Source organism: Oenanthe melanoleuca, chromosome 1A, assembly GCF_029582105.1.
Source record: "Oenanthe melanoleuca isolate GR-GAL-2019-014 chromosome 1A, OMel1.0, whole genome shotgun sequence".
In the NCBI taxonomy this organism is placed as follows: domain Eukaryota; kingdom Metazoa; phylum Chordata; class Aves; order Passeriformes; family Muscicapidae; genus Oenanthe; species Oenanthe melanoleuca.
The window spans coordinates 14143279-14168107 of NC_079334.1; the positions used below are offsets into that span (position 1 = coordinate 14143279).

The 24829-nt window shown below is 40.3% G+C and overlaps 1 protein-coding gene across 1 annotated transcript in view; it reads right to left on the bottom strand.

Annotated features, from left to right (window-relative positions):
- BCAT1 (branched chain amino acid transaminase 1) overlaps window positions 1-24829 on the bottom strand; it is a 56401-nt gene that overhangs the window by 7741 nt on the left and 23831 nt on the right. The window contains exons 3-8 of the mRNA XM_056482635.1: window positions 16417-16617; window positions 13048-13158; window positions 12057-12176; window positions 10147-10310; window positions 8351-8493; window positions 1233-1318 (exon numbers count right to left, since the gene is read on the bottom strand). Of these exons, the coding sequence (XP_056338610.1) occupies window positions 1233-1318; window positions 8351-8493; window positions 10147-10310; window positions 12057-12176; window positions 13048-13158; window positions 16417-16617 (825 nt within the window). The remainder of the gene's footprint in view (window positions 1-1232; window positions 1319-8350; window positions 8494-10146; window positions 10311-12056; window positions 12177-13047; window positions 13159-16416; window positions 16618-24829) is intronic.

Consider the following 24829-nt stretch of genomic DNA (forward strand, 5'->3'; position numbering starts at 1 on the left):
TGATGTGGTTTTTTTAATCTCTAGTGAAATTTTCCACTGTAGCCTGCAGACAGCTGTCACATACAAAAATTAACTGTCCTGCAGTTATGAGTAAAGCTATTTGCACTTGACAGTCTTAATAGTGAAAGTGTTTTACCTTCTACAAGAGTTGAAGAATGCATAGGAATCAATTGAAGGGATGTGTTTCAAGAAAAAAATTATCATCAGACTTTGAAATTTTTATTTAATGTACATGATATCCCTGTTATTCCACTCTAAGCACAATCCTAGCCAAATCTAGGAGACAGGATACTGGGCTTGATGAGCCTTTAGCAGTGTAGCATCCTTACCCAGACTGCAATAAAACATTTGAATACAGTAAGGCAGAGTTTGCTGCATTTCAAGATATCATCTAGTCCCAAGTGTCCAAATAAGTTCTTAAGATTGCTACACTACAGAACAGGAATGGGAAACAGACTAGATGACTTCAAGACTGGCTGGGTAGGCTACATGCTAGTTAGTAGAAACAAGGTTGGAAACATGAGAACTAAATGCAGAAATAATGAGCTGAAGACTGAAATATAGCTATGGTCATGCACGGTAATTCTTTGTTCCCTTGCTCTATGTTGTTGGTACCAGTGGATTTAATGAGAATTTTTATGTTAAATACTACATGGAACTACTTTAACAAGCTTGGTATTGTTCTGTGTGACAGGTGTGGGTATTCTGATGATGCTCCAGAGAATCCCTGAAATAGTTCCTTAGTTCCCAATTAGGTTAAATGGACTAAGTAACTAACTTACACTCAGTAAGTTTTGTCAGCAACACCAAGCTGTGTTGTGCAGCTGACACGCTGAAGGGAAGAGGTGCCATCCAGAGGGACCTGGAAAGCAGAGTTTCTGACAGGCTGGACACAACTCTGAGCAATTTGATCTAGTTGAAGATGCCCCCACTCATTGAAGGGAGGCTGGAATAGACAGCCTTTGAAGGTCCTTTCCAAGGCCAAGTTGGATGGGGCTCTGAGCAACCCGGGACAGTGGAAGGTGTCCTGCCCATGGCAGGGGGCTTGGAATGAGAGAGTCTTTAAAGTCTCTTCCAACCCAGGCGTTTGTATGATTCTAGGAAGCCAGACTGGTTTATGATCGTTTGATTTAACCAAATCAGTTGAACTTTAAGATACTGAGCACTAGAAATGTTTACTTCTGCTGAAATTACAACATGATAATTGAAACCATTACTGTCAAAACACTCACCCAGTCGAGTGCCAGATCCAAAATGCTTTGCCTTGTCACTCCAGGAAGGATGATGCCATCTAAAGGTGGTGTTGCCAGCTCATTTTCTGCCAAACAAAATAGAAACACTGGTTGGAAAACAAACTAAGAAACAAACAAAAGTTTACTGATATTACATCAAACATGTGGGTCCGTTACAACTCGGGATATTCCATGATTCTGTGGCATCAAAAATAATCCCTATCCCGTAAGATGCAATGTTTGTCAGAGTTCTCCAAGAATGCAATCAGATACTCAGTTGTTGTTGAGTGTTTAGAATCTTTTGTGTACACTTCAGTGGGTGGGGAGGAAACACATTTAATACATTAATATATACATGCCTAATGCCTTGTAGGTGGCACTTCCTCAGTGCATTGTAGGTATAACTGGGTAACTTCACTGTGTTACTACTGCAAACTATGAAATGGTTCACTCTCCATATTCACAAGAGAAAGGCAGAGAGAAAACCATGTCTAACAATCCTAGGGCAGACCACAACTTTCCCTGAAATGTTTTATTTATTCAGGAAGATGGGATTTAGTATATCATTTCACAGCAGATATATGAAACATTTACCAAAAAATTTGAAGTTAATTTAATGAACCAGCAAAGCAGTAGAAATCTTGCCAACCCTCTTTGGAAGGAGACTTCCTTAATGATCCTTTGTTGTAGTCTAGACACCCTTTTTCCATGCTAATTTTCTCTTTACACAATTAGAGCAATTATAAGAAAAATCCAACAACAACAATAATTCAAGTTGTTCAAGTAATTTGGTATGTTAGTTAGTGTTTCTTGTTTGCTTTTGAAAAAGAACAGTAAATAAGTGTTCATCTAACAAAACTAGTGAAATGGTAGATGAACAGCAAACAATAAACATTTGGTTAAAAAATTCATGCTTAGTAAATACTTAAAACACAAGTAGCCTTTTTCTTCCACCTGATCTCTGCAGAAATCAGAGTTAATCTTTTTCATTTTAAGCCATCACATAGTGTACTCACTGGTTTCTACTATCAAGGAAGACTGACCTTTCACTTTTTTCAGACAGAGGCTTTTAAGACAGTCTCAAATTTGCACTGAGAAGCCAAGACATCCACAGTCTTTCAGAAGAACTCTTCATATTTTTCCTAACCTAACCATTTTATTTCCCTACTTAAAATAATTTCTCTTTCTTTACATTATAAGGATACTATCCCTGCTCAATCCACAAACCATTAACAGTTTTGTTGTTTTTGTTTTACATAGGTCACACAATTAACTCAATAAAAACATGAAGATATATATCTTATGTCCCCTTTCTCCCTGGATGCAAAAAGATCACTGAACCTTTCTCAAAGGAGAACCTTTGAGATAGATCCTGTGAATACCTGAAGCTGGGTGAAAGAGAGAAATATGGTATCTGTCCTTGGTCTGTGGGAGCAGGCTGAGATCAGATGCTCAATGCTGTCTTCAGCACTCAACAAGATACACAAGCACTGCCTGCCAGATCTGTACAAAGCATATCCTGGGCTCCCCCACTCTGCAAGAGGGGGCATTGGGAGCTGGAATGGCATAGGGGAAGTGGAGGATAAATTCATTGCATCTGCTACTCACTGTCCATTCTCTCAGAAAAGTTACTTTCTAATGCAGCCACTCCTCGATTTATTAAACTGGAACTCTCCTACCAGCGCTTCCATGTTCCTTTTATAAGGATCTGTACATACATCAGTAATAGGTGTGAAGTGCCATACCAAAATGTATAGAAATGCTGCTGTAGAACAGTCTGTAAGTTCTGCTCTGGTTTGACTAGCTCATAGTGTCATTTCCCAACCTAACTCTGACTTCTAATTACATCAGTCATCTCTTCTTTCTCATACAGTCAGTAATAACAGTATTCCCTTTTTTGGAGTCTGTCCAGCATCATTCCTACTTGTGATGCATATCTGGTCCTAATTTTGGCATAACTATCACGAGGAGAAGGCTTTAAAACTTTCCATGAGCCACAGAGCTCACCTGGTTCTAAATACTGAGAACCTGATATTCTGCATTTGTGACCCAGTCACAATCTAATACGCTCCTTTCTTTAACAGAAAACTTCAAATACTGTGGACTTTGATACCAAAGACTGTGATTACAGTTCTCTGTCTGATGATGTTATCACAGATCTTGTCCAGAACCTGTTTAAGCTCAATAACAAATTAATTGATTTAAGCTGGTTTGAAAAGGTGCCAGGCCAAGCCAGCCACCAAACAGCACTGAGTAGACAGGACATGAAAGTCTCAAAATGTTCCAAACAGGCTGCTCTGTAGAATTTCGTCAAGTATGCCTTCCAGCCAGGGGCTACTCCTGAGATGATAACACTATCCAACATGCCATGCCAAAAGTTCATCCTCTCTGTGAACTGATGCCAAACCAGGCTCCATATTACATCAGTTTGTCCATCTCCCAAAAAACGGACAGTGAGCCCACAGACTTCATTTACCTTTTGAATTATGTTTGTGGACTTAAAATGTATAGTTGCAGAAAGCAGGAGAAAAGCATTTGAAGGGAAATGTTAAGAGTTTCTCTTCAGTTGACTCCTGTTATTGTTATATGAGCAGTACTGTCTGCCCAGTGCCCTGTTAAACCTGGTGTAGACTTTAACAACAGAATTCCATTAGAGTGTTTAAAGGGGTTTTTAAAACAAGGTCTTTCATACTACACAACTTCAGCTTTTAAATACTTGTACTTATGAACATAAAGCAGGTAAGATTACACTCATGGGATGCCTACAGTACTAGTCATGCTGTAGCATGCCAAGAAATTCACCTAAATATATCTTTTACCAAAGTGATAAATTCCAACCTCAGGATCAGTGAGAACTCAGAAAACCCTGTTTTCACTACTATTAACAGATAACTTGTTCTACCAGTTTGTTCTGGGTCTTTCTCCTTGCTTCCCTCAGGCTTTTCTTCAACTCTTCCCTCATGCAATCACTACCTTTGCATCTGTCTGTTAATTTACTTTCTCCAATTACTTTTTTGTTCTTTGCTTTGTCTGCCACCTCATTTATTTGCTGCTCTCCCCTCCACTCTGTTGCTGAGGCTCTCTACTAGAAGAGAAGCAATAACCCTCATTTTGTTAGTACTGTAATTAGTACAAGACATTTCTGTGGCACAACTAATTTTCCAACAATAGAATACTTGGCAAACTTACCTTAAATTTTACCTGATTGTTCCAGAGAATCTTTTAACAGATTTACTTTTTAATTTATGGAATTTTGAAGTGGGTGCTATTAATGACCACTTCAATTGCAGCACAGAAGTATTAAATAATGCCTGAATATTATTCACAATGCCTTTAATGTTAAAGATAGTAGAGCCCAAATGGTAACAAATCATTTTGAAGAAACAGAATTTTTCAAAACTGCACACAGATTTCATAGTTAGCAGTCTTCAGGTTGGACATATGTTTAAATTTTAAGGTTTTCCACAAAGCCAAGCCTATATTCTAGGCAGAAGAACAGACATTGTGACAGGAAGTGAGATTCAATGTCATGAGCTTCTTGGATAGTTACATGCTCTGAAGAGGCATGTGGAAGGGATTGTAGAACGACTAGGTTTTTCACTTAGTGAACATAACTGTAGATAGGATTTAATGAATGAAGTATTTATGCAATAGCAGGGATCCAGTTTTGGCCTATTATAAGTTTCAGAGCAGCAGTGGGAATACAAGAACAAGTCACGCTATTATTTTACTAAAAATTGAGCATTTTTTTTTTCTCCTACTCCCTCCTTGATGTTACAAACAAAATATTTTTTCAGGCTCCTCCTGCCATCCAGAACAACATGTCACCTTTAGGCACAATGCTGTAACTGAAAATATAAGCAAAGGCTGCAAGTAGACTACCATTGGAAGCATGGCTGTCCTCCAGTTCAGGCTTAACTGGGCTTGTTATAAATCAAGGAGAGCAATTCAGCTCTAGGCAGTGACCTCAGAACACACAGAGAAGGGCATTTTCTTTTGATAATGATCTGCAATTGCAGCCTCACTTTTTTAGATCACTCTCAGCTGCAGCACTTGCATAATAAAACCAAACTACAGCCTAAGCAAGTGTCCTTTGTGAAGAGACAGAACACAATGACAAGCACATTCTAAATCCCCATGCAAAGCCACAGGCAGGTATGTGATGACACATGATGGCAGCATGAGTGATCATCATGAGTGATCCTCAGCCAAAGATCCCACAAATTAAGAGTTACTCAACACCCTGGGAGACAGCAGAGTGTTCCATGAGGATAATGCCTCTGTCCTGTGAAATGACAGGTTTGTCAGCCTGCTTGGGTGGCAAGAATTACAAGTTGTTTGCCACAGCCACCTCACAATAGCACCATTCATCAGTGCACTGGGAACACAGTGATTGGCAGATCTCTGGAACAGTATACGGTGCTACAGCTGCATAATTCCAGCATATTCCTGGTTTAAGTACAATGAGAACATTGAATTCTAATTATGTCTCTGCTTCAGTGTCTTTCCATGGCCAGAACGAGCCAAAATTTATTTTCATGTTTTTCCAGTTAAGTTCCACAAGGCATAAATTTGGCCATCTATCTACAGTGACAAATCAACTGCTACTGTAACAAGAAAATGTCTAATATTTATCACTTCATTCATAAAGCTTCACAGACTCATTCAACACTAAGGGAGAATTATCCCTCTTCTTACAAATGTGGCAAAGATTTTGCAGAAGACCAAGCAACAGAACTGGAGATGGGAGTCTGGTAGCTGGATCCCGATCACACTACATTACCCAAGGCAAACTGCTTTCCCCACAAAATGCTGCCTATTTTCTGCAGCTGGGCAGTGTCAGAAAGCTGACAGTTTTCAAAGGTACTCATGGCAGTACAATGAAATCAGTCTGACCCCTGCATCTGTGCAAAAATTCAGTAACACTTCATTTTCTTGGAGAGCCAAGATTCACACAAGTCACGAGGTATCCTATCATTCCCTTGTCTATAGTCCTCCAAACCAGTTATCAGGTGCAGCTATCCCATCTCAAGCACTGAATACTTGCATACCCAATGGATGTTTTTTGAGATGCCTAAATAATTGGCTGCTCATTAACTAGACAGTTTTTAATCATAATGTACCTTGCTCAGAGGTGACTGTGGGTAGAAAGAGGTAAAAATAGGTTCAAAAGTGATATGTCGTGAAAGCATCTTCTGAGCATTAGTGATACCAGATGCTGACTGACATGTTTCTCTCCCTGTGCACCACTGGACAGAAACTCAAATTCTTCAAAGAGAACAGTTTTGGATTGGATGCTGAAATACTTCTGCATATTTGTCACGGTGTGACTTGGGTTTGCCAACCTTAATATATTTAATTTCTTTTAAAGATGGGACCCAGGAGTAGAGACAAGGCAGGCTTAAAACTTAGAAAGGTACAAGAAGAAATTTATTAATAACACAAAAAAAAAAATTCAGAATAAGATCCCTAGATTGTTCCCTCCTCCCCTTCATTCAACATTTCTTACCAACAAACATACAGAGAGCACTTCAGTCAGTGATACATTCAAATAATCAGTTCAGTTCACTTAAGAGAGAAAAGTCCCTTTTTGGTTATGGCTTAAGGGGTGTCTTCACCTTCACAATCCACATCCGCCCGGGAAAAATATTGCAGATTATAACTCTCCTCCCATTCTGTCACAGTACTTCCAGAGCTGTGCAATGGGTTATGTTACACACAAGGGGTATTACTTTTAAAGGCAGGCTTCTGAAAAACAAGATTCTCTTCACCTCCTTCTCTATCAAATGTCTCTGTCCTTATTCCAGTCCCAGAACAGAGAGCTCCAAGTTTCCAAGGCAAAAAAGTCTTCTTCTCAAGCACTCCAAACCTCCCCAAGTATATTTCACAGTTTAAAGGAATTTTAGTGAAGTCACAATCCCCTTAGCCCACAAAAAAGGTTTTCAGCTACTTATCAGTGGCATCTTTTCAATCTCTTCCTACCAGGAACTTTATCTTCAGTCCGCTGACCTCTGCAGTCTCCAGGCTTTATTTCTTCTCATTCAGGAGAGCTTAGAAAAAATCCAGGATCTTATCCAGGCATAAAGAAGTTACAATTGTATCCAGATCATGAAGAACAACATGGGCAGCTGGAAGCCTCTTTTCTCGGAAGGAGGAGGGGAGCGGGGAAGGGGGAAGGGAGAGCCGTTGCTGGCTCCCCAATCCCCCCCTGCTCGGCCATGCCACGTGGAGAGAGGAGCTCCAGAACTCCATGTGGTCAGGGAGAGGGGGCCGAGACCATGAGGCCGGGCCAGGACCCCTACCAAGCCGAGGCCAGGGTCGCAAGCTGAGCTCCCCGCAGAGCCGGGGCCCCGGGCCGTGCCCCCCCCAGCAGAGCTGGAGTGCCGGGCTGGACTCCAGGCCAAGCCCAGAGCCGGGCCCCAGCCCCCGGCCAGTGACCACCACCCCCGGAGACCGTAAGCCGAAAGAAAGAGAGCAAACCTGATCAACTGTGATTTGTGAAAGCGAAATAACTTTTCATTGGTTTCCCGAGCTGCCCATCACCAAATCAGCTCTCTGATTGGTGGCAGCAGCCCACAGGGGAAGCTCCCAGAGACAGGAGAGCCCCTCCCACTCCCCAGCCTCATGGAGCTTGCTCTGAGGGGAACCCACCCCTCCCCCCAAGCATGTGAAACCAACACAATATTGCTCAGGAATACTTGACTTGCCACCAAGTGATGATGGGAGCCCCTCATACTCAAAGCTACAAAGACTGTAGAGTTGCACAGCCATAAGTTGCCTTTTAGCACATCTGCACTGCTTCTGAGCCAACACCTCCTTGAAGACCAAACACCCTGCTGACACCAAAGCAGATGTGTGACCTTGTGCATGGCTGAACTCTGCCCTTCTGAGCACAGCCCATCAGTTTAGTCTGTTATCAGCAGACAGCACTCACAGCTGCTCCAAAATCTCCTCTCACAACTAACAGTCACCTAGTAATTTTCAGAAGAGAACAGGAATTTCCTTTGTTAAACCATCTTCATTAAAAAGATTGTGATCTACATTATAATAATAATTTTGTGGATTATGGTCCCAATTGTCTAATCTGTTAAAGTTTTCACGCCTTATGTTCACCATACCTCCATCTTCATTTATCCAGTAGAGAAACAGATTCATTGTTCCAACTTCAGTTATTTGGTGATCTTCTCCATAGAGCCACAAAACCTGCTGGCAGCCAAACTCCAGGGCTTCCTGCTGGGCATAAATAGCAGAACCATAATTCCTTAAGGAAGAAAAAAACAAAAAACAAAGAGTTATGAGCACCTGCTTGGGCATCATCTCAATTTAAACAAGATTTTGTGCACATCTACCTCATGAGGAAGAGCACTCTGCAACAGTCACTGCTTGTCCCTAAGATATTTTCATTGGAAATACTCCATCAGTATTTACTAGGTCATTTGTAGCTACAACCCAACAACTTTGAAGGGCTGGACAGCACCAACAATTCAAACATATCCATCCAAATTGTCTTAAACATACTTCTTGTTCCATATTCTGGACTTTCTAATTATTGCAATTAAAAACATTCAGAAAGCATTTACCTTTATTTAGCAGTTGGCATCTTGGAGAGACAGCAACAATTCCCCTCTATCTTTTGGGGGTTTTTTTGTTTTTTTTTTTTGTTTTGTTTGGGTTTTGTTTTTGTTTTTTTTTTTTTGTTTGTTTTTTTTTTGGGGGGGTTTTTTTTGGTTTTTTTTTTGTTTGTTTGTTTGTTGGTTGTTTTTTTTTTTTTTTTTTTTGTTGTTGTTGTTGTTGTTGTTGTTGTTGTTTTTGTTTTTTTTTAATTCATCTACTTCAAATCAGATGGGCAATATTTGGTAGATGAAACTCTTGGAGCATAAATATCACCAGAGGTGAGGTGGGTTTTTTTCTAACAAGAGACATTCACAAAACTGGCATCTTCAGGAAATGCAATTTCCTGATGAATTCCATATCCTTTAGGAGCAAATATTTTTCTAAAATGCTGCCTAGAGAGCGACCCTGACTGAATAATGCCTGCTGCTTTGAGGGGGGAAAAAAACTCCTTCTTGCTTCCCATGTTTAACAACCTTCCAGATGCAAAGTCAGCAGCTCCAAAATGCTGACCACACTGAAGTAAACTTCTCATCTCTGGGCACAAATCAAGTCAGAAATGACTCCAGACTACTCCTTTTCATAGTTGATGTACAAAGGATGCAAAAGAAACAATATATTTCTATAAGCAAGCAAAGGTTCAGAACATCAGCTTGAATGAAGAAAAGTCATTTTGCTGTCCTCTGATTATTCTACCAGCCCAGTTGAGCTGCACTTGACAGCTACTGGCTTCCTGCCAAGCAAAGAAACTCCTGGGTAGGACAATCTAAGGAAGGAGGTCAGCAGCCAGAGCTATTCCCTGCTCTGTTGGCAGCAGGCTGTGATGCTGATGATGCAGCACAAAGTGGTAAACTTCAGTGTCAACTGCTGCCAGGGCAAGAGCTATAGTCTATACTCCTCCAAACCAGTTATCAGGTGCGGCTATCCCATCTCAAGCACTGAGTACTTGCATACCCAATGGATATTTTTTGAGATGCCTAAATAATTGGCTGCTCATTAACTAGACAGTTTTTAATCAGAATGTACTTTTTAATCAGAAAGTATTTACATGTACACCCTCCAGGTGCAGCTCCCCAACTTGAGATGCTGCAAAAAAATCAATTGGCTGTAATTTTCCAACAAAAATATGCAACTGAGTTGCATAAATAATATTTGCAAAGTACAATTTTGTACTCTTCATTGTAGTACATTGTTTGTTTAACTACTGCATTTAATATCTCTGTTTCTGCTAGATTAGATACTTCACTAAAAACCAAATCTGCTTTGTGAGCTGTGTAGAAAATGCAGGATAACATTTTCTTACCCTCCCAGTTTGCAGTCTCCTGTTCCCCCTTTCCACGCTCTTACGTATTTTGGATCTGCCCATAAGGATATTGGATTAAAGCTTCCACTTGCAAAGTAAGGGCCCACAGGGCTCAGTATGACATACAGTAGGGCTTTAGTTGGCTTCTTCACTCCAAGGGAAGGCTGAAAATAGAGAACATAAACAAATCAAAAGTTATTAGTAACACTCAAACATCAGGTGCTGCACCATCAGCTTTTGAAACACTGCTTTCAGTGGAACTGCAGCATGAGAGTGCTTTTACCAGATAGTGCAAAGCTCTCCAATAAATAAAAAACATTTATATAAGTTTCCCCCAAACAAGCAACATAACAACCCTGATTTTATATACTGTCACCATTCAGTTACAACCATTCCATTTATCTATATGTTATTCTACTACTCTCAAATAGTTTCAAGTTTTTGAGAATTCAAAGATTAGCTTAACAAAGTGCTATATAATCATATGAATTAACCATAGTAGAAGCCCACAAAGCCTTCTGTGGGAAGGACTGGCAAGAACCCTACTAGTAGTAACAATAGTGGAGAAACCACTGTCACCTGCATTATTGAGAAGAACTGTCCAGTGCCTCTTAGAACTGGCATTGGTAGAGCATTGTCTCTCTGAATGCCTGTGTGACAGCTAAAATTATTTGCCTGCTAAAAATAGTTCACACAACAGCAGAGGAAATAATCAAGAATGTAACAGTTTTTTCTCCCCGTCCTCTCTGAAAAATGGCTTCTCACACTCCAAGTCATCACCATCAATACTTGCAGGTGAAGGTGGAAAGTCTGATGTAAGCCAAAGCTCTACAGGTGTTGAAAGGATTTCTTTGATTTTTGTCTACCTTACTGCTTCAGAAACCTTCTAACAGGATTAACTGAGATTTTGATATTTTTGCTGACATGATCAAAAGATTGTGCTGTCTGGGTTTCTAAATGGGGTGATTCATAAAAGCCTAATATGACATGCAACCTGGAAACAACACATGATAGTGGAAAGGCCACAAGTGTTGGCTATCCTGAAACAAAACCCAGAGCAAAAGAATTTCCAAAAACAAAAACAAGGCTGAACATCTCAATTTTAATATCAGTACCTTATAGTCACTGACGGGAGATTCTTTAATCTGAAAATCTGCAACTAGCTTAAAAGTATTAAATTAATGGGGTCCTAGAACCTAAGTGAAATGTAAAATGCTCATGTATAGTAACTACTTACAAATCTGGATATAGCAGAAGCTTAGCTTACCTAGTTTGGAACCTACATTCTTTAGGTTCCTTTTCCTATGCTCTACCATTATACGTTTCTCTCTTGCTACTGCTGAAAAAAGAACCCTGAAGGATTTAATAAAATAAACACTCTAATTCCTTTTATCAGTACTATAGAATTGACTCACACATGAAACTCACAGAGGACACATTAATATTTATTTGCTAAGGAGCCACTTACCTTAATTTACAACGTAAAATCTTCCAAAAACTCCTCACTAAGTTCAGGTATGACTTGAAATTACAAAATGTACACAGCAATTTGTATTCCGCCATGTTCTCTCCGAATTATTAGGATTTTAATATTACCATGTCACATATAACTATCCTTTCAGCACAACCCCAGTTAACAAGTATTGCTCTGTTCCCACTGCCAAGTAGTTACTCCGTTTACTTTCCGTGCCCTGAACCAGTGTGGCCACTAAGTGGCAGTGTGGTCAACGTTAAATTCGTGCTGTGGCGCTACAGCTGAGGGACTCCAAAGTAAAACCGTAAAACCTACCTGCCCACAGACTTAATCCTGTCACCTACTGACGGCTGAACATTCCCCTTTATGGATGGAGGACTTTACCTGTTACCTAAATAAACAAAAGTTAAGAGAAGAAAAAAAAAATATTGCACACCTCAGTTCCAATTAGCGTAGGACGGATATACAGGCTGGCAGAGGTTGAGTATGGGACCCATTCCTGTTCCACTTCCACAAGCTTACGGATGCACTCTAACAGCTCGTTCTGGTCAAAAGACTGGGAAGGAAAAGAAAGGGACAAAAGCAAATGGAGAAATAAAGCCGGAACACTTTGTTGTCTTTACATATCCACATGCCACAGGGAACACTTCCTCAGGATATGCAACAGTGCCATGCTGTAGAGATTCACATCTTCCTTGTGTTCATTCCTCACAGAATTTAATATCCCATGGTCTCAGCTACTGTGCTTTTTTGTGCAGCATCCCAAATGACCTCCTTTGCTCCAAAGTATACTCCTGAGATGGTAAAAAGGAGTCATTGACCCTTCCTGCCTCCAAAGCCTGTGGACAACTCCCTGCACAGCCAACTCATCAAGGCATGCTGCAAGCTACACAACCACCTCTTCTACAGAAGAGTGCTCTGGTTTACAACTCCAAAGGGCCAGCAAGTCTCCCAAAGCTCCCAAGTTCTTACAGCAATTAAGCTAATAAGCCTAAGAGGAAGTTCTCCAGGCCAAGACACAACTGCTAAAAGCAGTGTTAAGTTACTGGCATAAACAAAACCAAAAGCACTCAACAGGCTGAACAAGTTAACTGAAGTGCAAAGAAGAAAAGGGAGAACATTAGCACCAGAGCAAATCACACAGCTGTCTGTATGGAAATGCAGAACAGCATCCATTCCTCAGAAACACTGTACACAATTTGAGGCAGAAGAGACAACAATGAAAGCAAAACACTCACTGGTCTGATTTTAAAATAAGCACTTCAAACAGTTTCCTTCAATGAATAAGATCTGTTAACACAGTTTTACTGAGCTATCAGAGTTAAGAGTATTTGATAAATGCTGCTACTGAAAAGCTTTAGAGATTTGCACTCTGACAATGAAAACATGCTTTTACTTAAGGAGCATGAGATGCCTTGGGTACGTACTGGCAGAGTAGTTCTCCGTGCTGATCGTGCCATCCGGTCCATGTTCAGGGTTGGCCGGAACAGGCGGATTTTGCTATCCACTCCTCGGTACGCCTTCATCCCTTCAAACAGCTACCAAGCCAGAAAAGGAGGGAAAAGAAATCAAGTAATAACTGAGACATGTTATCCCATGATGATCTGTGCAAATTTTGTAAATAAAAACTTCACCTTTCTGCTCACAGTACTCAAATACAAAAAAGCTAACTAGTGAATTCTCCAGTGAGACAGATTTATCTGAAGTACACACAAGTCATCTTTGTAATATAAACTTCATAATTCCTCATGATAACCTCACTTCTTTCATAATTTGGTTACAGCAATTAAAATTTGTAGCAAGTGTCTGACTTAATGATTCCCTCACATCCTGACTGATACCTGAGTCAAAACAGCATTTTCATTTACATAAAGGGATCTGTAGAATTTCATTATATATATGCTAATTATTTTTAGAGCTCTGTCGAAAACACATCTTTGTTAAGAAGTATTGAATAAGGTAATTGAGAGAAATCTTGTAAAGCTTTGAGAGAATTCTTGTAAAGCTCTTGTTGTAGCCGTAGCAGGAACTGGTCACTTATTTTCCCCTTATACCCCTATGCTGTAGATTGCAATTTAGACTGCATGACAAGAGATGCAACCTCACACTAGAGATAAAATGCATAAAAATATTTTCACTATATACTTTACAGGAAATATAAACATAGTTATCCCATCACACTGTAGGATCCAGACAATCGATGCTGACAATCAGAAACTGTTATCCTATCAATGCCCCTCCAGCAAAATACCTGCAGCATCTCCTAACCACATCAAAAAACATGCCCACCAAACATCCAGTTATTTTCAGTGAGAGATTGATATTTTTTGTTTATACTTATAGACAGAAAACACGTGCATTATATAAGCTCACACTAATATATATGTATACACAAGTCTTACTTAGATTAGGTATTAAAGACTCGCTTATGCTTACAGACAACAGTTCAGATTCTTAGAATTTTATTCTCAAAAGCATTTCTTTGTACATTAAATTTCAGGGTAAGTTCTATGAATTTAACTACAACACTTCTGTCAGTCTCCTCAGGCTTCTCCTTCTCTGACTGTCCCACAAAAAGTTGCTGGAACTAACTGCATCCTATGTGGTTGCAAGTCTAGATATGCAGCTTTTTTATTTGGAAAAAATAGTCTTATACTTGTGCACAAGTAATTTCAACATAATATTTCACTGTTATCAAATTTTATGATATTTTTCCATAAGGATCAGTGAAATGCAATCGTTGGAAAGATTGAGTGCAGTTCCATGGCAGACCTAGGTCCTTCCACATGACAAATTTTAATTGGGTTGTAACTGGATTGCAGAATCCTGGCAATTTTCCTCAGGCTGCGTGCCAATTATGTAGCAGAACCAAAATTAGAACCCAGAACTTTTTACCTTCAAAACTTATCTCAGTCCTATGGCAACCCCAACCTTATTAAAAGTTTGGTGCAATTTTGAAAAGGAAGTTGCTCCTAGAGTAGACATTCTAGCCGCAAAAAAAAAAAAAAAGTCTTTATTAAAGGATAGCATAGCTGGTCATCTAGCTGATACTTTGATATGATTTTTACTTGGCCAGTAACTAACTGATAGCACATTGTTGGAATGTTACTTTCTTATCCCAGAACACATCCCCCACCCACCCCCAAACACATTCACAGAACTTTTAATGAGAGGGAAAAGGGAAGAATGTCACTACTAAGATTTGATCAATGGTTTGACAGAAGTAAGAATCACATCATTACTGAAACACAAAGCCTTCTCAAGATGTTAAATCTTTTTCTCCATAAAGAAATACTTTTAATCTTCCAGAGCTCAGTAAAACCTTTCACTCATTAAAAAGGGAGACAGTGACGTGTTCCAGAAATGTTCACTTGAATGAAAACAACTGCTATGGTTGCTTGGTGGTAGGTTGCTACAGCGGTGTGAAAACAGTATTAACTGACAAATGTACATCACGGGAGCTGGATCTGGAGTTCAGCAGATCCAGATTACCACACTGCGTTATGAAGGGCAAGGAGAAAGGAGAGGGAATGCCAAATTCATCACTTTTATTATACCCACTGTGTATTCATTGAGCCACAGCAATGACACCAGATTCTCCTCTGTCTGTCCTCTTGGCTAGAGGAAACGTGATGCAATAAGGGTAAAAGAATAAAAAAAAAAAATGGAAAAAAATAACAGCATATTCATATTAGCAATGATTTCAGACCAGGCCACAGGCCAAGAATTACAGCAATATGCTACTAAGAATGAAATACAGATTTGGGATTCCAGCGTGGTTTCTTACTTCTTGGGCATATCAGGAGCTGCAGCCTCAGCCACAGGGGCCTGTTGTAATTTACACAGGACCTCTGGAGGCTTAGTGATTAGATGAGGAAAAAAATAATTTAAAATAAAAATGGTGAAGTCAGGAGCTCAGAGACAATAAGCAGGGAAAGTTTCCCTTATATGAGTGGTTAGAACACCAAAAAAAAAAAAAATTAAGAGGAAAAAAGGAAAAATATAAGAAATAATAAAAGCAGCAGAAGCAACTCCACACACTTAATGGAGACACTCCCACCTACCCAGAAGTGGGACAAGTGGGCTTCTATTCCAGGGTCTGTGCCCTGCTGGGGTTCCCACACAGGTGTGAGTACAGCCAAAGCTGTTCTGAAGGCACAAAAAGCAGCTTTAGGCAGTAATCAGCTAAGCATGGAAACTTTAACCACGCTGGTTTCCGACTTAACATCCCACTTCCCGAAGTTCCTTGCTGTATGTTCTCTCCTTAAACATACTTGTATATGCTGAGTGCATCAGATCTATTCTGAGCTCAAGGGACTTGTTCAGAGTTTCAAATAAGCACCTGTCTAGTCTGTCCTGCAATCCAAGCTATCAACCTTTAAACCAGCTTCAAGTAACTTTTACAAAGCACATGTTCAGTCCCCAGATTAAAGCTACTCTGAGACTCTCATGGTCTTACACAGTCCTGCACTGCCACATCAGAGACAGCAACTGGACCAATCCACTGTCAGTGAACAAGAATGGCTTTTCAAACAAATTTATCACCACAGAAAGAGCTCACCCTTCCTAGGCTAGGACTCTTAAGTGTGCTGGAATCCCTAGGCCACAGTTGCTTCTGTGTTACACAAAACCCTGTTGTAATATAATATAATTATTCTGGAAGAATGTCAGTTAATTAAACAAGACGTAACTCAATACTAATGAACTTAAGGCAGTAATAGTCCTTGTATTAGAAAGCTGTGGTTTCCAGAGCTAATAAAACAAAACAGTGGTTTCCAAATCAATTTACTACTCACTTCTATAGCATAATGCAGAGCTGAAGAGGCTGGATGTAATGCGAGGTTCTCCAGTGGCTTAATATAGGGTTTCTCCCATCCTGAAGCCAAGGACCATTCAATTGTCAGCATATTATCAGTGAACACAGTTCCAAACACCAAACCAGTGGGGTCTGGTTTTTCCTTGAATGTCGTAGCTGGGGTGATAATCAAGTCAGAAGCCTGAAGGAACATGGAGACAAAAATGAATTCTATCAAAACTAATGAAGTCAGAATGATTTAAAATTATTCTGCATCAGTGAACAAGGAGAAGCCTTAATATTTTCACTGCAGGGATATTTAATGACATGATGGTTAAAGGCAACTAACCTCTAAGTAGCTGGCAAAATATTAATGAAGTGCACACAAACATATACACTGTTATACAAGAAATATCGTATTTTGAAATTCTGTTTAAGAATTAAGTTTAAAAAGCAGTACAAGGTACAAAACCAGAAAATTAGCACATTAAATCTCTTGGGTACTAAGGTTAACACCCCTGAACAAGTTCCAGAAATACTCAACTGCTGTACCTCAGAATATAAGCTGATCATCAGAAACTAATCACCATCACACCTAAGCAGATGTTACACTTATTTTCCTTTAATACATAAAACCAATGTGAGAGGTCAGAGCCAGCAGTCAGCAAGTCACTTATGCCACAGTAACTTGCTCATTCACATACTTATTATCCTACAAAGATCCAATTAGCAAAGAAGACTAAATGCTTCTCTGCATGAGGGACTGTAGAGATTCTCTCTTATAAGCCACGACTACCTTAGACATGTGCCACAGGGTTTTGACCTGGTTTTGGCCGGGATAGAGATAATTTTCTTTATGGTAGCTCCTGTGTGAATCATCCTAAAGAATAGCAGGGAAATAAAGAATGCAGATCTCTGGCATGTCACTCCGCATTTATTCACAAGCAGAGGCTGAATAACTAGAGGGGGATACAAAGTAGGCAGAACCTTGTCACCCTCTCCCTTTTCCTCCTATGCCACCTGAACATTTAAACTGTGCTGCTCAGAGGCAAGGGGGAAGTAAAAAAATCATATTCAAACTTCTATTTTCCTTCCTAACATAACTCAAAAAGCACAGTCCCTTATTACAGATCCCCAAGTGAAATCCTGCTCCTCTGTGTTAGGTGCATATGGAATAGACTTCAAGAGAGGTAGTCCAGAACACTGATCAAATGATTTTAGTCTAAAAAGGTGCTTTGCAAGAGGTATCAGTGTCTTGAACTTCTCATCCCCTGCATGCATTTTGCAAAATGAGACAAAATCAGTTCCAAGCTTTTGAAGAAGGAATACGTATACCGCCCCCATCTCTGTAAACAACCTAATTTTCAAGATGTCTTTAATTAACGAAGGCCTGTTTCTTACTCATTAGTTGTTTTTGTTTAGGTTTGGTTTTGGTTTTTTTTTTTGCTTAATGGCTTAGATGTGAAATTAACTTAAGAGCAGGAGCACATGAATAGCTAAAAGCTTATTTCAACTATCTCCAATTATAAGGCTTGTCTAGATATTACAGTGCAGTTAGTCTGTTTGAATTAACACATGATCTGATGAAACAACAATTACTCTTCTTAACTCTTCCCTTTATTCTTCTGACTGTGAATGCTCCAAAGGGAGAAGCACCACCTAATGATGTCATAAAACTAATTTTACCTGGCAACCTCTTATTGCTTTGATAACACTTTAGGAAAAGAATATTATCACATTTTAGCAAAATAAAAGCCATGGAGGAGTGTTTGCAATTATCCACAGTGCAAGGCTCAGCTCAAGAAAACAATTACATGGGAGTAGGGATGTCAATGGGGCTTAAGTGAGTATGTAGAACACAATTGTGTCTCTGGGTTTATCTCTGCAAAGAATCACAGCTTCTAAAGAACTCCCTGTTCCAGTGGTTTCAACTGCTTTCCCTAGACTCCAGGCTTCTGCATCTCGGGTCAGTTTCATTAGGGCAATTATCTTTACAATAAACTCGTCTGAGGACAAATTACCATATGAAGCCTCTTCTCCTAGAACTCCCATCAGTGTGCTGATTTCTGTTTTTATGACTCCATTTGCTGCTTCCTCAGTGGTGGTAGGTAGCACAGCTACTTGAAAGGCATCACTTCAAAACAGTTTAAGTTTGCTGGGGTTAACACATAGCTTATTTAAGGGTGGGAAAGAATTTTAACCTGGGAAAGAATTTTAACCTGGCTCTTCTCATAAACCCACAAGCATGTGTAGAGGGAGCAGCAAGCTGCAGCCACGTGTGAAGAAACATCCTCACTGCATTTCAGTTTGAGTCCCTTGAAGGCAGAAAGCCTAGAGAGGTAGAAAACTATAAGCCTTATCCAGAAAAGAAGCAGGCAATTTCCAGACCACAGAGTTTCCACAATATGACCAGGGATCCCATTCGCTCTTTCTCATCTCCTTCAGAATTTGGGGAAACCAGCTTTCCTTCAGACATTGTGCCAACACCTGAGTCAACAGTGTCAGGTACAACACTTGACCCATAACAATTCCTTCAAACAGCAGCAGCACCCTGGGTAAGACCTTAGAGACAGGCTAAACTGTGCAGAGCAGTAGGGCAACAATCATTCAACAGGCAAAAAGGCAATTTTTCTCATTCTTATAATGCTCTTAAGCCCTCTGGAGATCCACTTTCTTGGCCATTACTTTCTTAATATCCTTTCTTAAGACTGTTTTCCTTTATCCATTATGACTTTTTCTCAATTTTTTTACCAAGCAGTGCAAATTGACGGCATGCAACAGCACCCAAATCTTTCAGAATCTAAATGCTTTTTATGTCAAGACAGCATCAAGTGCTGCAATGCATTTTGTCTTCTTTTTCTGTGGAGGACAACACATTGGGAGGAGGTTTTGGAGTATCATCCTTGGAGTACTCTCTCCCACAGCATAGTTTGCATTAGGAAGTATTACCTCAACTTACTACCTCTTCTGGGTCCCTGAGAAGTAGGACACCCTCCACAATATCTCACTGGCTCACAAACCCTTTGGGCTTCACTTGTTCAAGCAGCACCAGGAGGGAAATCAAACAATCAGAAGAACCCACAAAAGGGGAGCAAAGCAAGGCCAGGTGACAAATGCCAGAGTACTGATTAAGTATCAATGTTAATTATGTTAATATCACTCATTAAAAGATTATCACAGTGCTTCCCCTGCTATCACCTATGACCTTCATAAACAGCAATTTACTTTTTTCCTTTGCCACAACATTCCGCAAGCCCTAAAAGCACCATATTAAGGATGCATTAGGGATTGGCATTAGCACCCATCAGGATCTCCACTGTTTGTACTGCCAGCATAAAGAGGAATTTTCAGCTAGGCTTGTGTTTTGCTTCCTTTGTTTATCCAATATGCTCTCAAGCACCTCTTGATGCTGTTGCCTAATAAAGCCATTAAACTGGAAGGAAAACTGGTAAATGCCGAACAAAAAGGATAAGGGAGATTATAAAAAGAAGCAGATGTGGCACATGGTCTACTGAGTGCAGCTATTTGGCATCTGTTGCCTAAAATAAAATGACATAGTCCCAAGACTGCAAAATCTCCATGCCACAGCAGAAAGGAACATAGAAGATGTACCTGTGACATACCAGCCCAGGACACTCTAGTAAGGAATAGGAATTATCAGACTGCCCTACCTATGGTAGACAAAAGGGAACACTAGGGAAATCAGCTGGATACTGCTGATTTTCACGGCTTATATGGCAACATTACACCTAGCAAGGGCCACTGGCCCAAAAACGTTCTTTTTGAGGACGTCCTCATCTGATAAGTGCCTGTTAATTCCAATGCAGTTTTTTCCAGAGCAAAGCTTTACCCAGCCCAAGTAAAGAATATATATTGTGACCTCTTTAAACTAAAATTCATAATTTGATCAAAACAAATCTTCTCAGTTATGAGCTGGGTCAAATTAAAGGTGATGTGCTGGGCCATGTCAATTCTAATCAAAGCCGAGACAAAACATCCTGGTGCCTGGCCAAGCTGTCAGTTTAATGCTTGTTCTACCCGACCTCTGCAATAGCTTTAAGTGGATTTGAAGCTAATAGCAGTCCCTGGCCGGAGCTGTTACTCTCATTCTTGCATTCCTACCTTTCTTACCCTAGGCAGCTGTCTCAGGTAGATGCAGATAGCAAGTGCATTTTCACAGTTATTTTCACTCCACTGAAAATCCAGTGAAAAATCTAGACCATGAGCAGCCAGCTGGGCAGCTGGAACAGGTCTAACTCATGTGACGTACCCAAACTTTTCTAAACACTGTGCCAGGCCAGGCACTTCTATCACTTAATTGAGTAAAAACAGACCTGACAGCCCCAGCTGTAAAATAGTTCACAGGTTACCCAACAACAACAGTTTCAGTAGAGATTTTCAAAACATTAACATGCATCCAAGTGAGACTGACTGCAATCTCCTCTGACGAAATAAGTAACCCCCCTGACTTCCAGTCTAGGTGATTAATTCAAGATCACAAGCAACTGCAATAATTTTTTATCTTATGTTGAATTTGTAAGCATATCCTAGGAACAATCAGGGCAATAACAAACACAGAAGCACAGGCAAAATCAAGTGATTTGTTTTGCCCTTGCACTTCTGAACAGCAGGGGAAAAAATTCTGAGAAGGAGACAGATTACAAAAAGCATAAGGAATTACTATAACAGGGAAAGGTAACAAAGCCTAGCTGAGAAGAGTTGAAGAGAATGACTTTGGGTCTATACAGAATGGTATTGAAGCAGGCTCCAGGGATGAGAATTTCCTGCCTTTCAGTCCCTACGGCTGCAGCACCCTTATCTTTTCTAGCACTCAGATTTCTACCACTCTTCCCCATACCTGGGGCATTTGCCTGTGATTGTTGTGAGCTGTGGCTGAGAGCTTGACAGGGCAGGGGTAGGAACCAATTTTGTGCAGGTCTTCATGTAACTGGTATCAGGAATGCTCATGGGGCATTGAATGGATCTTGGTTTTCAACATGCTTAGGGTACCACAGCTCAGTAGATGACAGGACCAAACCGCATGGGCCAAAACAGTGTAATATCTGAGTGATATAGTTTAGGGGTTACAGTGAGAGTGTTGGATTGACAGCTGGATTTGATGATCTTAAAGTCTCTTCCAACCCTGATGACTCTATGAATAAGGAAAACAAAACAAAACCAAACAAGTGATCCAAAGACCACAAAGGCTCAACAACCTGATGAGACGCAGATTTGCTGCCATGCTGGAACGTGCCTTCACCAAGGAGCCAGGGAGCAAGAGGTCTTAGTGCCAAAGCAGCAATCCAGTGCTCTGCATGGGAGCTCCATCTCCCTGCATGGGCTTGGGGAGGAAGGACCAAGAACTAGGGCTCTGCCAGGCCATCACTTGCTGTCCTTTGTCACTTCGTCCTCACAAGCAGCAACTCATCTGCTTCCACATCTGGGAACTGCTGCTGTGCCTTTTCTTGCAGACTCCACTGACAATTCAGAGCTTGTCAGCCCCAGCACCTCCAGTCATCCAGGCCGTCCCACGGCTCTCTGGTGGCCAAAAGCAGCAATCTTTCCAATCACCCTGGAAAAGACCATGTCTGATGCACAAAGGCAACAGTGTGCACAAAACTCACACCAAGAGCCTGAAAAACACTGCAAGTCCCCCAGCTCTGCTGCCAAGACCAGCAGTCCCTGCCCTGCCAGCCACACGGCACCAGGGTGTCCCATGCCTCTTTGGCAGTCAAAGCAGCAGCCTCTCCCCCAGCCCAGAGCCAGACAGGATCCAGAATTCCTCAGGACACCAACAGCAGTCACAAACACCATACAGCACAACATGGCTCTTTATTAAAAGGTTTAATAAAAAGACAATAGGAGACATACATAAAGCAAAGGGTTAAAATGGCCAGGTGCTTGGCACGCTGCCGAGAGCACAAGAGAGCACACTGCTGCTTCGGGGAACACCCCTTTAAATACGTTTTACAAGCCATCCATTTGTCACACCTTCATGCATAGTCAACTGTTTCTGGGAACTGTTTAGCATGGCCACTCCTTGGGTCCGCCTTTTTAGAGCATGCGCGTTTCTTGGCTTGTGATTTTATTCTTCACCTTATCCCTTTTAATTTGGGTGGTGGTCCAGCCGGTGCGTGTTGATAATTGTCTTGTCAGCTGCAGGGGTCCCCATCACATGTTTACGGGCTGTTATCTTTGTCTAAGCAGGTAGTTTAAGCATACTATCTCTAAAAAAAACTTATGTCTAACTTTTACTCAAGACTATATCCACATAGAAATGATATTTTAACATTATGCATACAGCATTTATCCAATACTTGTGAAAAGCCAACAACATTTCATGCATTCATAACACAGTCAAGAGGACAACTGCGGCCAGTCTGGGCCAATTCAGGAACAATGGTAGGTGAGAAAGCCCCACAGATGGCCAGAAAACACCACAGAACCAAGCATGTGCCCCTCACCCACCACAAAGTCATTCTGCTTGTCAGCACTGGGAGATCCCACATTCATTTCCCAGTCATGCCCTGTTTCTTTTTCCATCACCATCTTCTTTGGAAAAGACTACTAGTTCTTCTGGCAGAGACCATCACTTTCTGTACAGAGCCAAGCTCTGTACACAATAATAAATACATAAGTCCTGATCAAAATAATAAAGTCTACGGTAGAAATAATACAAACACAGAATTCTATCAACTCAGAGACAAGAGTAAGAGAGTCAAATTCTTAGAAATCTATTATCAGCTTGTAAGTATAAAGTAATGCTCATGTAAGCTATCCTATAATCCCTTTATCATCAATACTATTTTAAATTTACAACAGAGCCTGAGGCTCTGAGAATGGAAAGTGTGCCAAGATATAATAAGATCTGAGGAGGAAAAAAGGCCCTATTTTTACTGCTACTATCACACACACAAAAAAATTCAACCTTCTGCAATCCCAGGGTAAATATCAAAAATATCAGAAATCTTTAAACATAAACCTTCCTTGAAATTTAATCTGAGAGTATGTTAGCACATCTAATTGGACTGAGTCCTGGAATCATTGCACCAGGTTGGCTGTACATTGGATAATACACCACAAAACAAATGACTAAGCAAAAGAGAATTAAGGCTCTGAATCAGCTGTGAGACAATCATAGAAACAGCAGAAAATACAGCTGGAAGGACTACGCCTAGACCTTCTAGATCCTCTGCAAGGCATTGAACCTAAACTATTCTTAACAGATACTCCTCAAATATTTGTCTCACCAAAGAATGAAATTCTACACTCTGCAAGAAAAGGAGGGCAGCATAACCTACTGCTGGCTTCTTTAACCTTTCATCTGATCTGACAGCAGGTCCAACTACGATGCAGGAATTTTCTTATCTGGAGCAGTAGACAGGGAAGCAAACCTGCTCTGACAAGAAAACAGAAAAGTGGTTGGAATTGATATAAACTTGCCTGAAGGAATGAAATGGGCACCTAGGGCAGCAGCACAGCTGAAAATATATACTAAAGCCTTCAAAACACAACAGAAGGGAAACAAAGATGTTGGAAAGCTACAGTCAGGCTAGATGATAGAGAAAGCAGAAAAGAAAATTATTTTGCCCTAAAAACATATAATTAATTTCAATAGCACTAGCTAAATTTTAGAAGTTTTTCCATGTTGCTGAAATGCTGCCTGTGTAACTTACCATTGATTTGATCCAGAGACCGTTTAAGTTAATCCAGACCCCTTTTTCCAACTTTGTAAGAATATGGATTGTAAGGCAGGCAAAACTACTTGAATCTTTACAGCCTCATCCATTTCTTTTGCTTCAGGAAAATTACACGGATTTACAATTGTTTGGTTTGGGGCTTTTTTTCTCCATTATTCATTAGTCTGTTCTCCACTGACATGTTTCAAAATATGTGTTTTTAAGTTTAAGAAAGATGCTGGAATGGGGTTCCTACAGATCCTAAGGAAACATTCCACCTGATATTAAGGTGGATTTTAGTGGGTTTAACCTTCTCTACTCCAGCTTTTTGTTTTTTCAGATCTACAAAAACAGTCACTTAGTATCTCTTCTATCAAAAAGTTCTCTAAAACATTTCAAATATGATTCTCTCTATGTAATTCAAACCACGAAGATGCTGATGAGACTATTAAACATTGTAATAAAACCAGACACGCTTCCTGTATTTTGGTCCCATGAATCACTTCTGTTTGATAACAGCTATTCCAATCAACTAAGTGGGGTGATCAGGAAGTGTGAGCAGGCTTAAATGCAGTCATTGTACTGGTGTGAAAAAACCACCAACACACTGCTATCAGCTCTCTGTTACTTTTAGTCAAGTCACTTCTAAAAATCCTCTTTGGCCATGCAACTGCACTTTCATGTCTGCAGTGCAAATACTCCTGGCATTCAGATTAGAAAGAAGCAATTTCATTT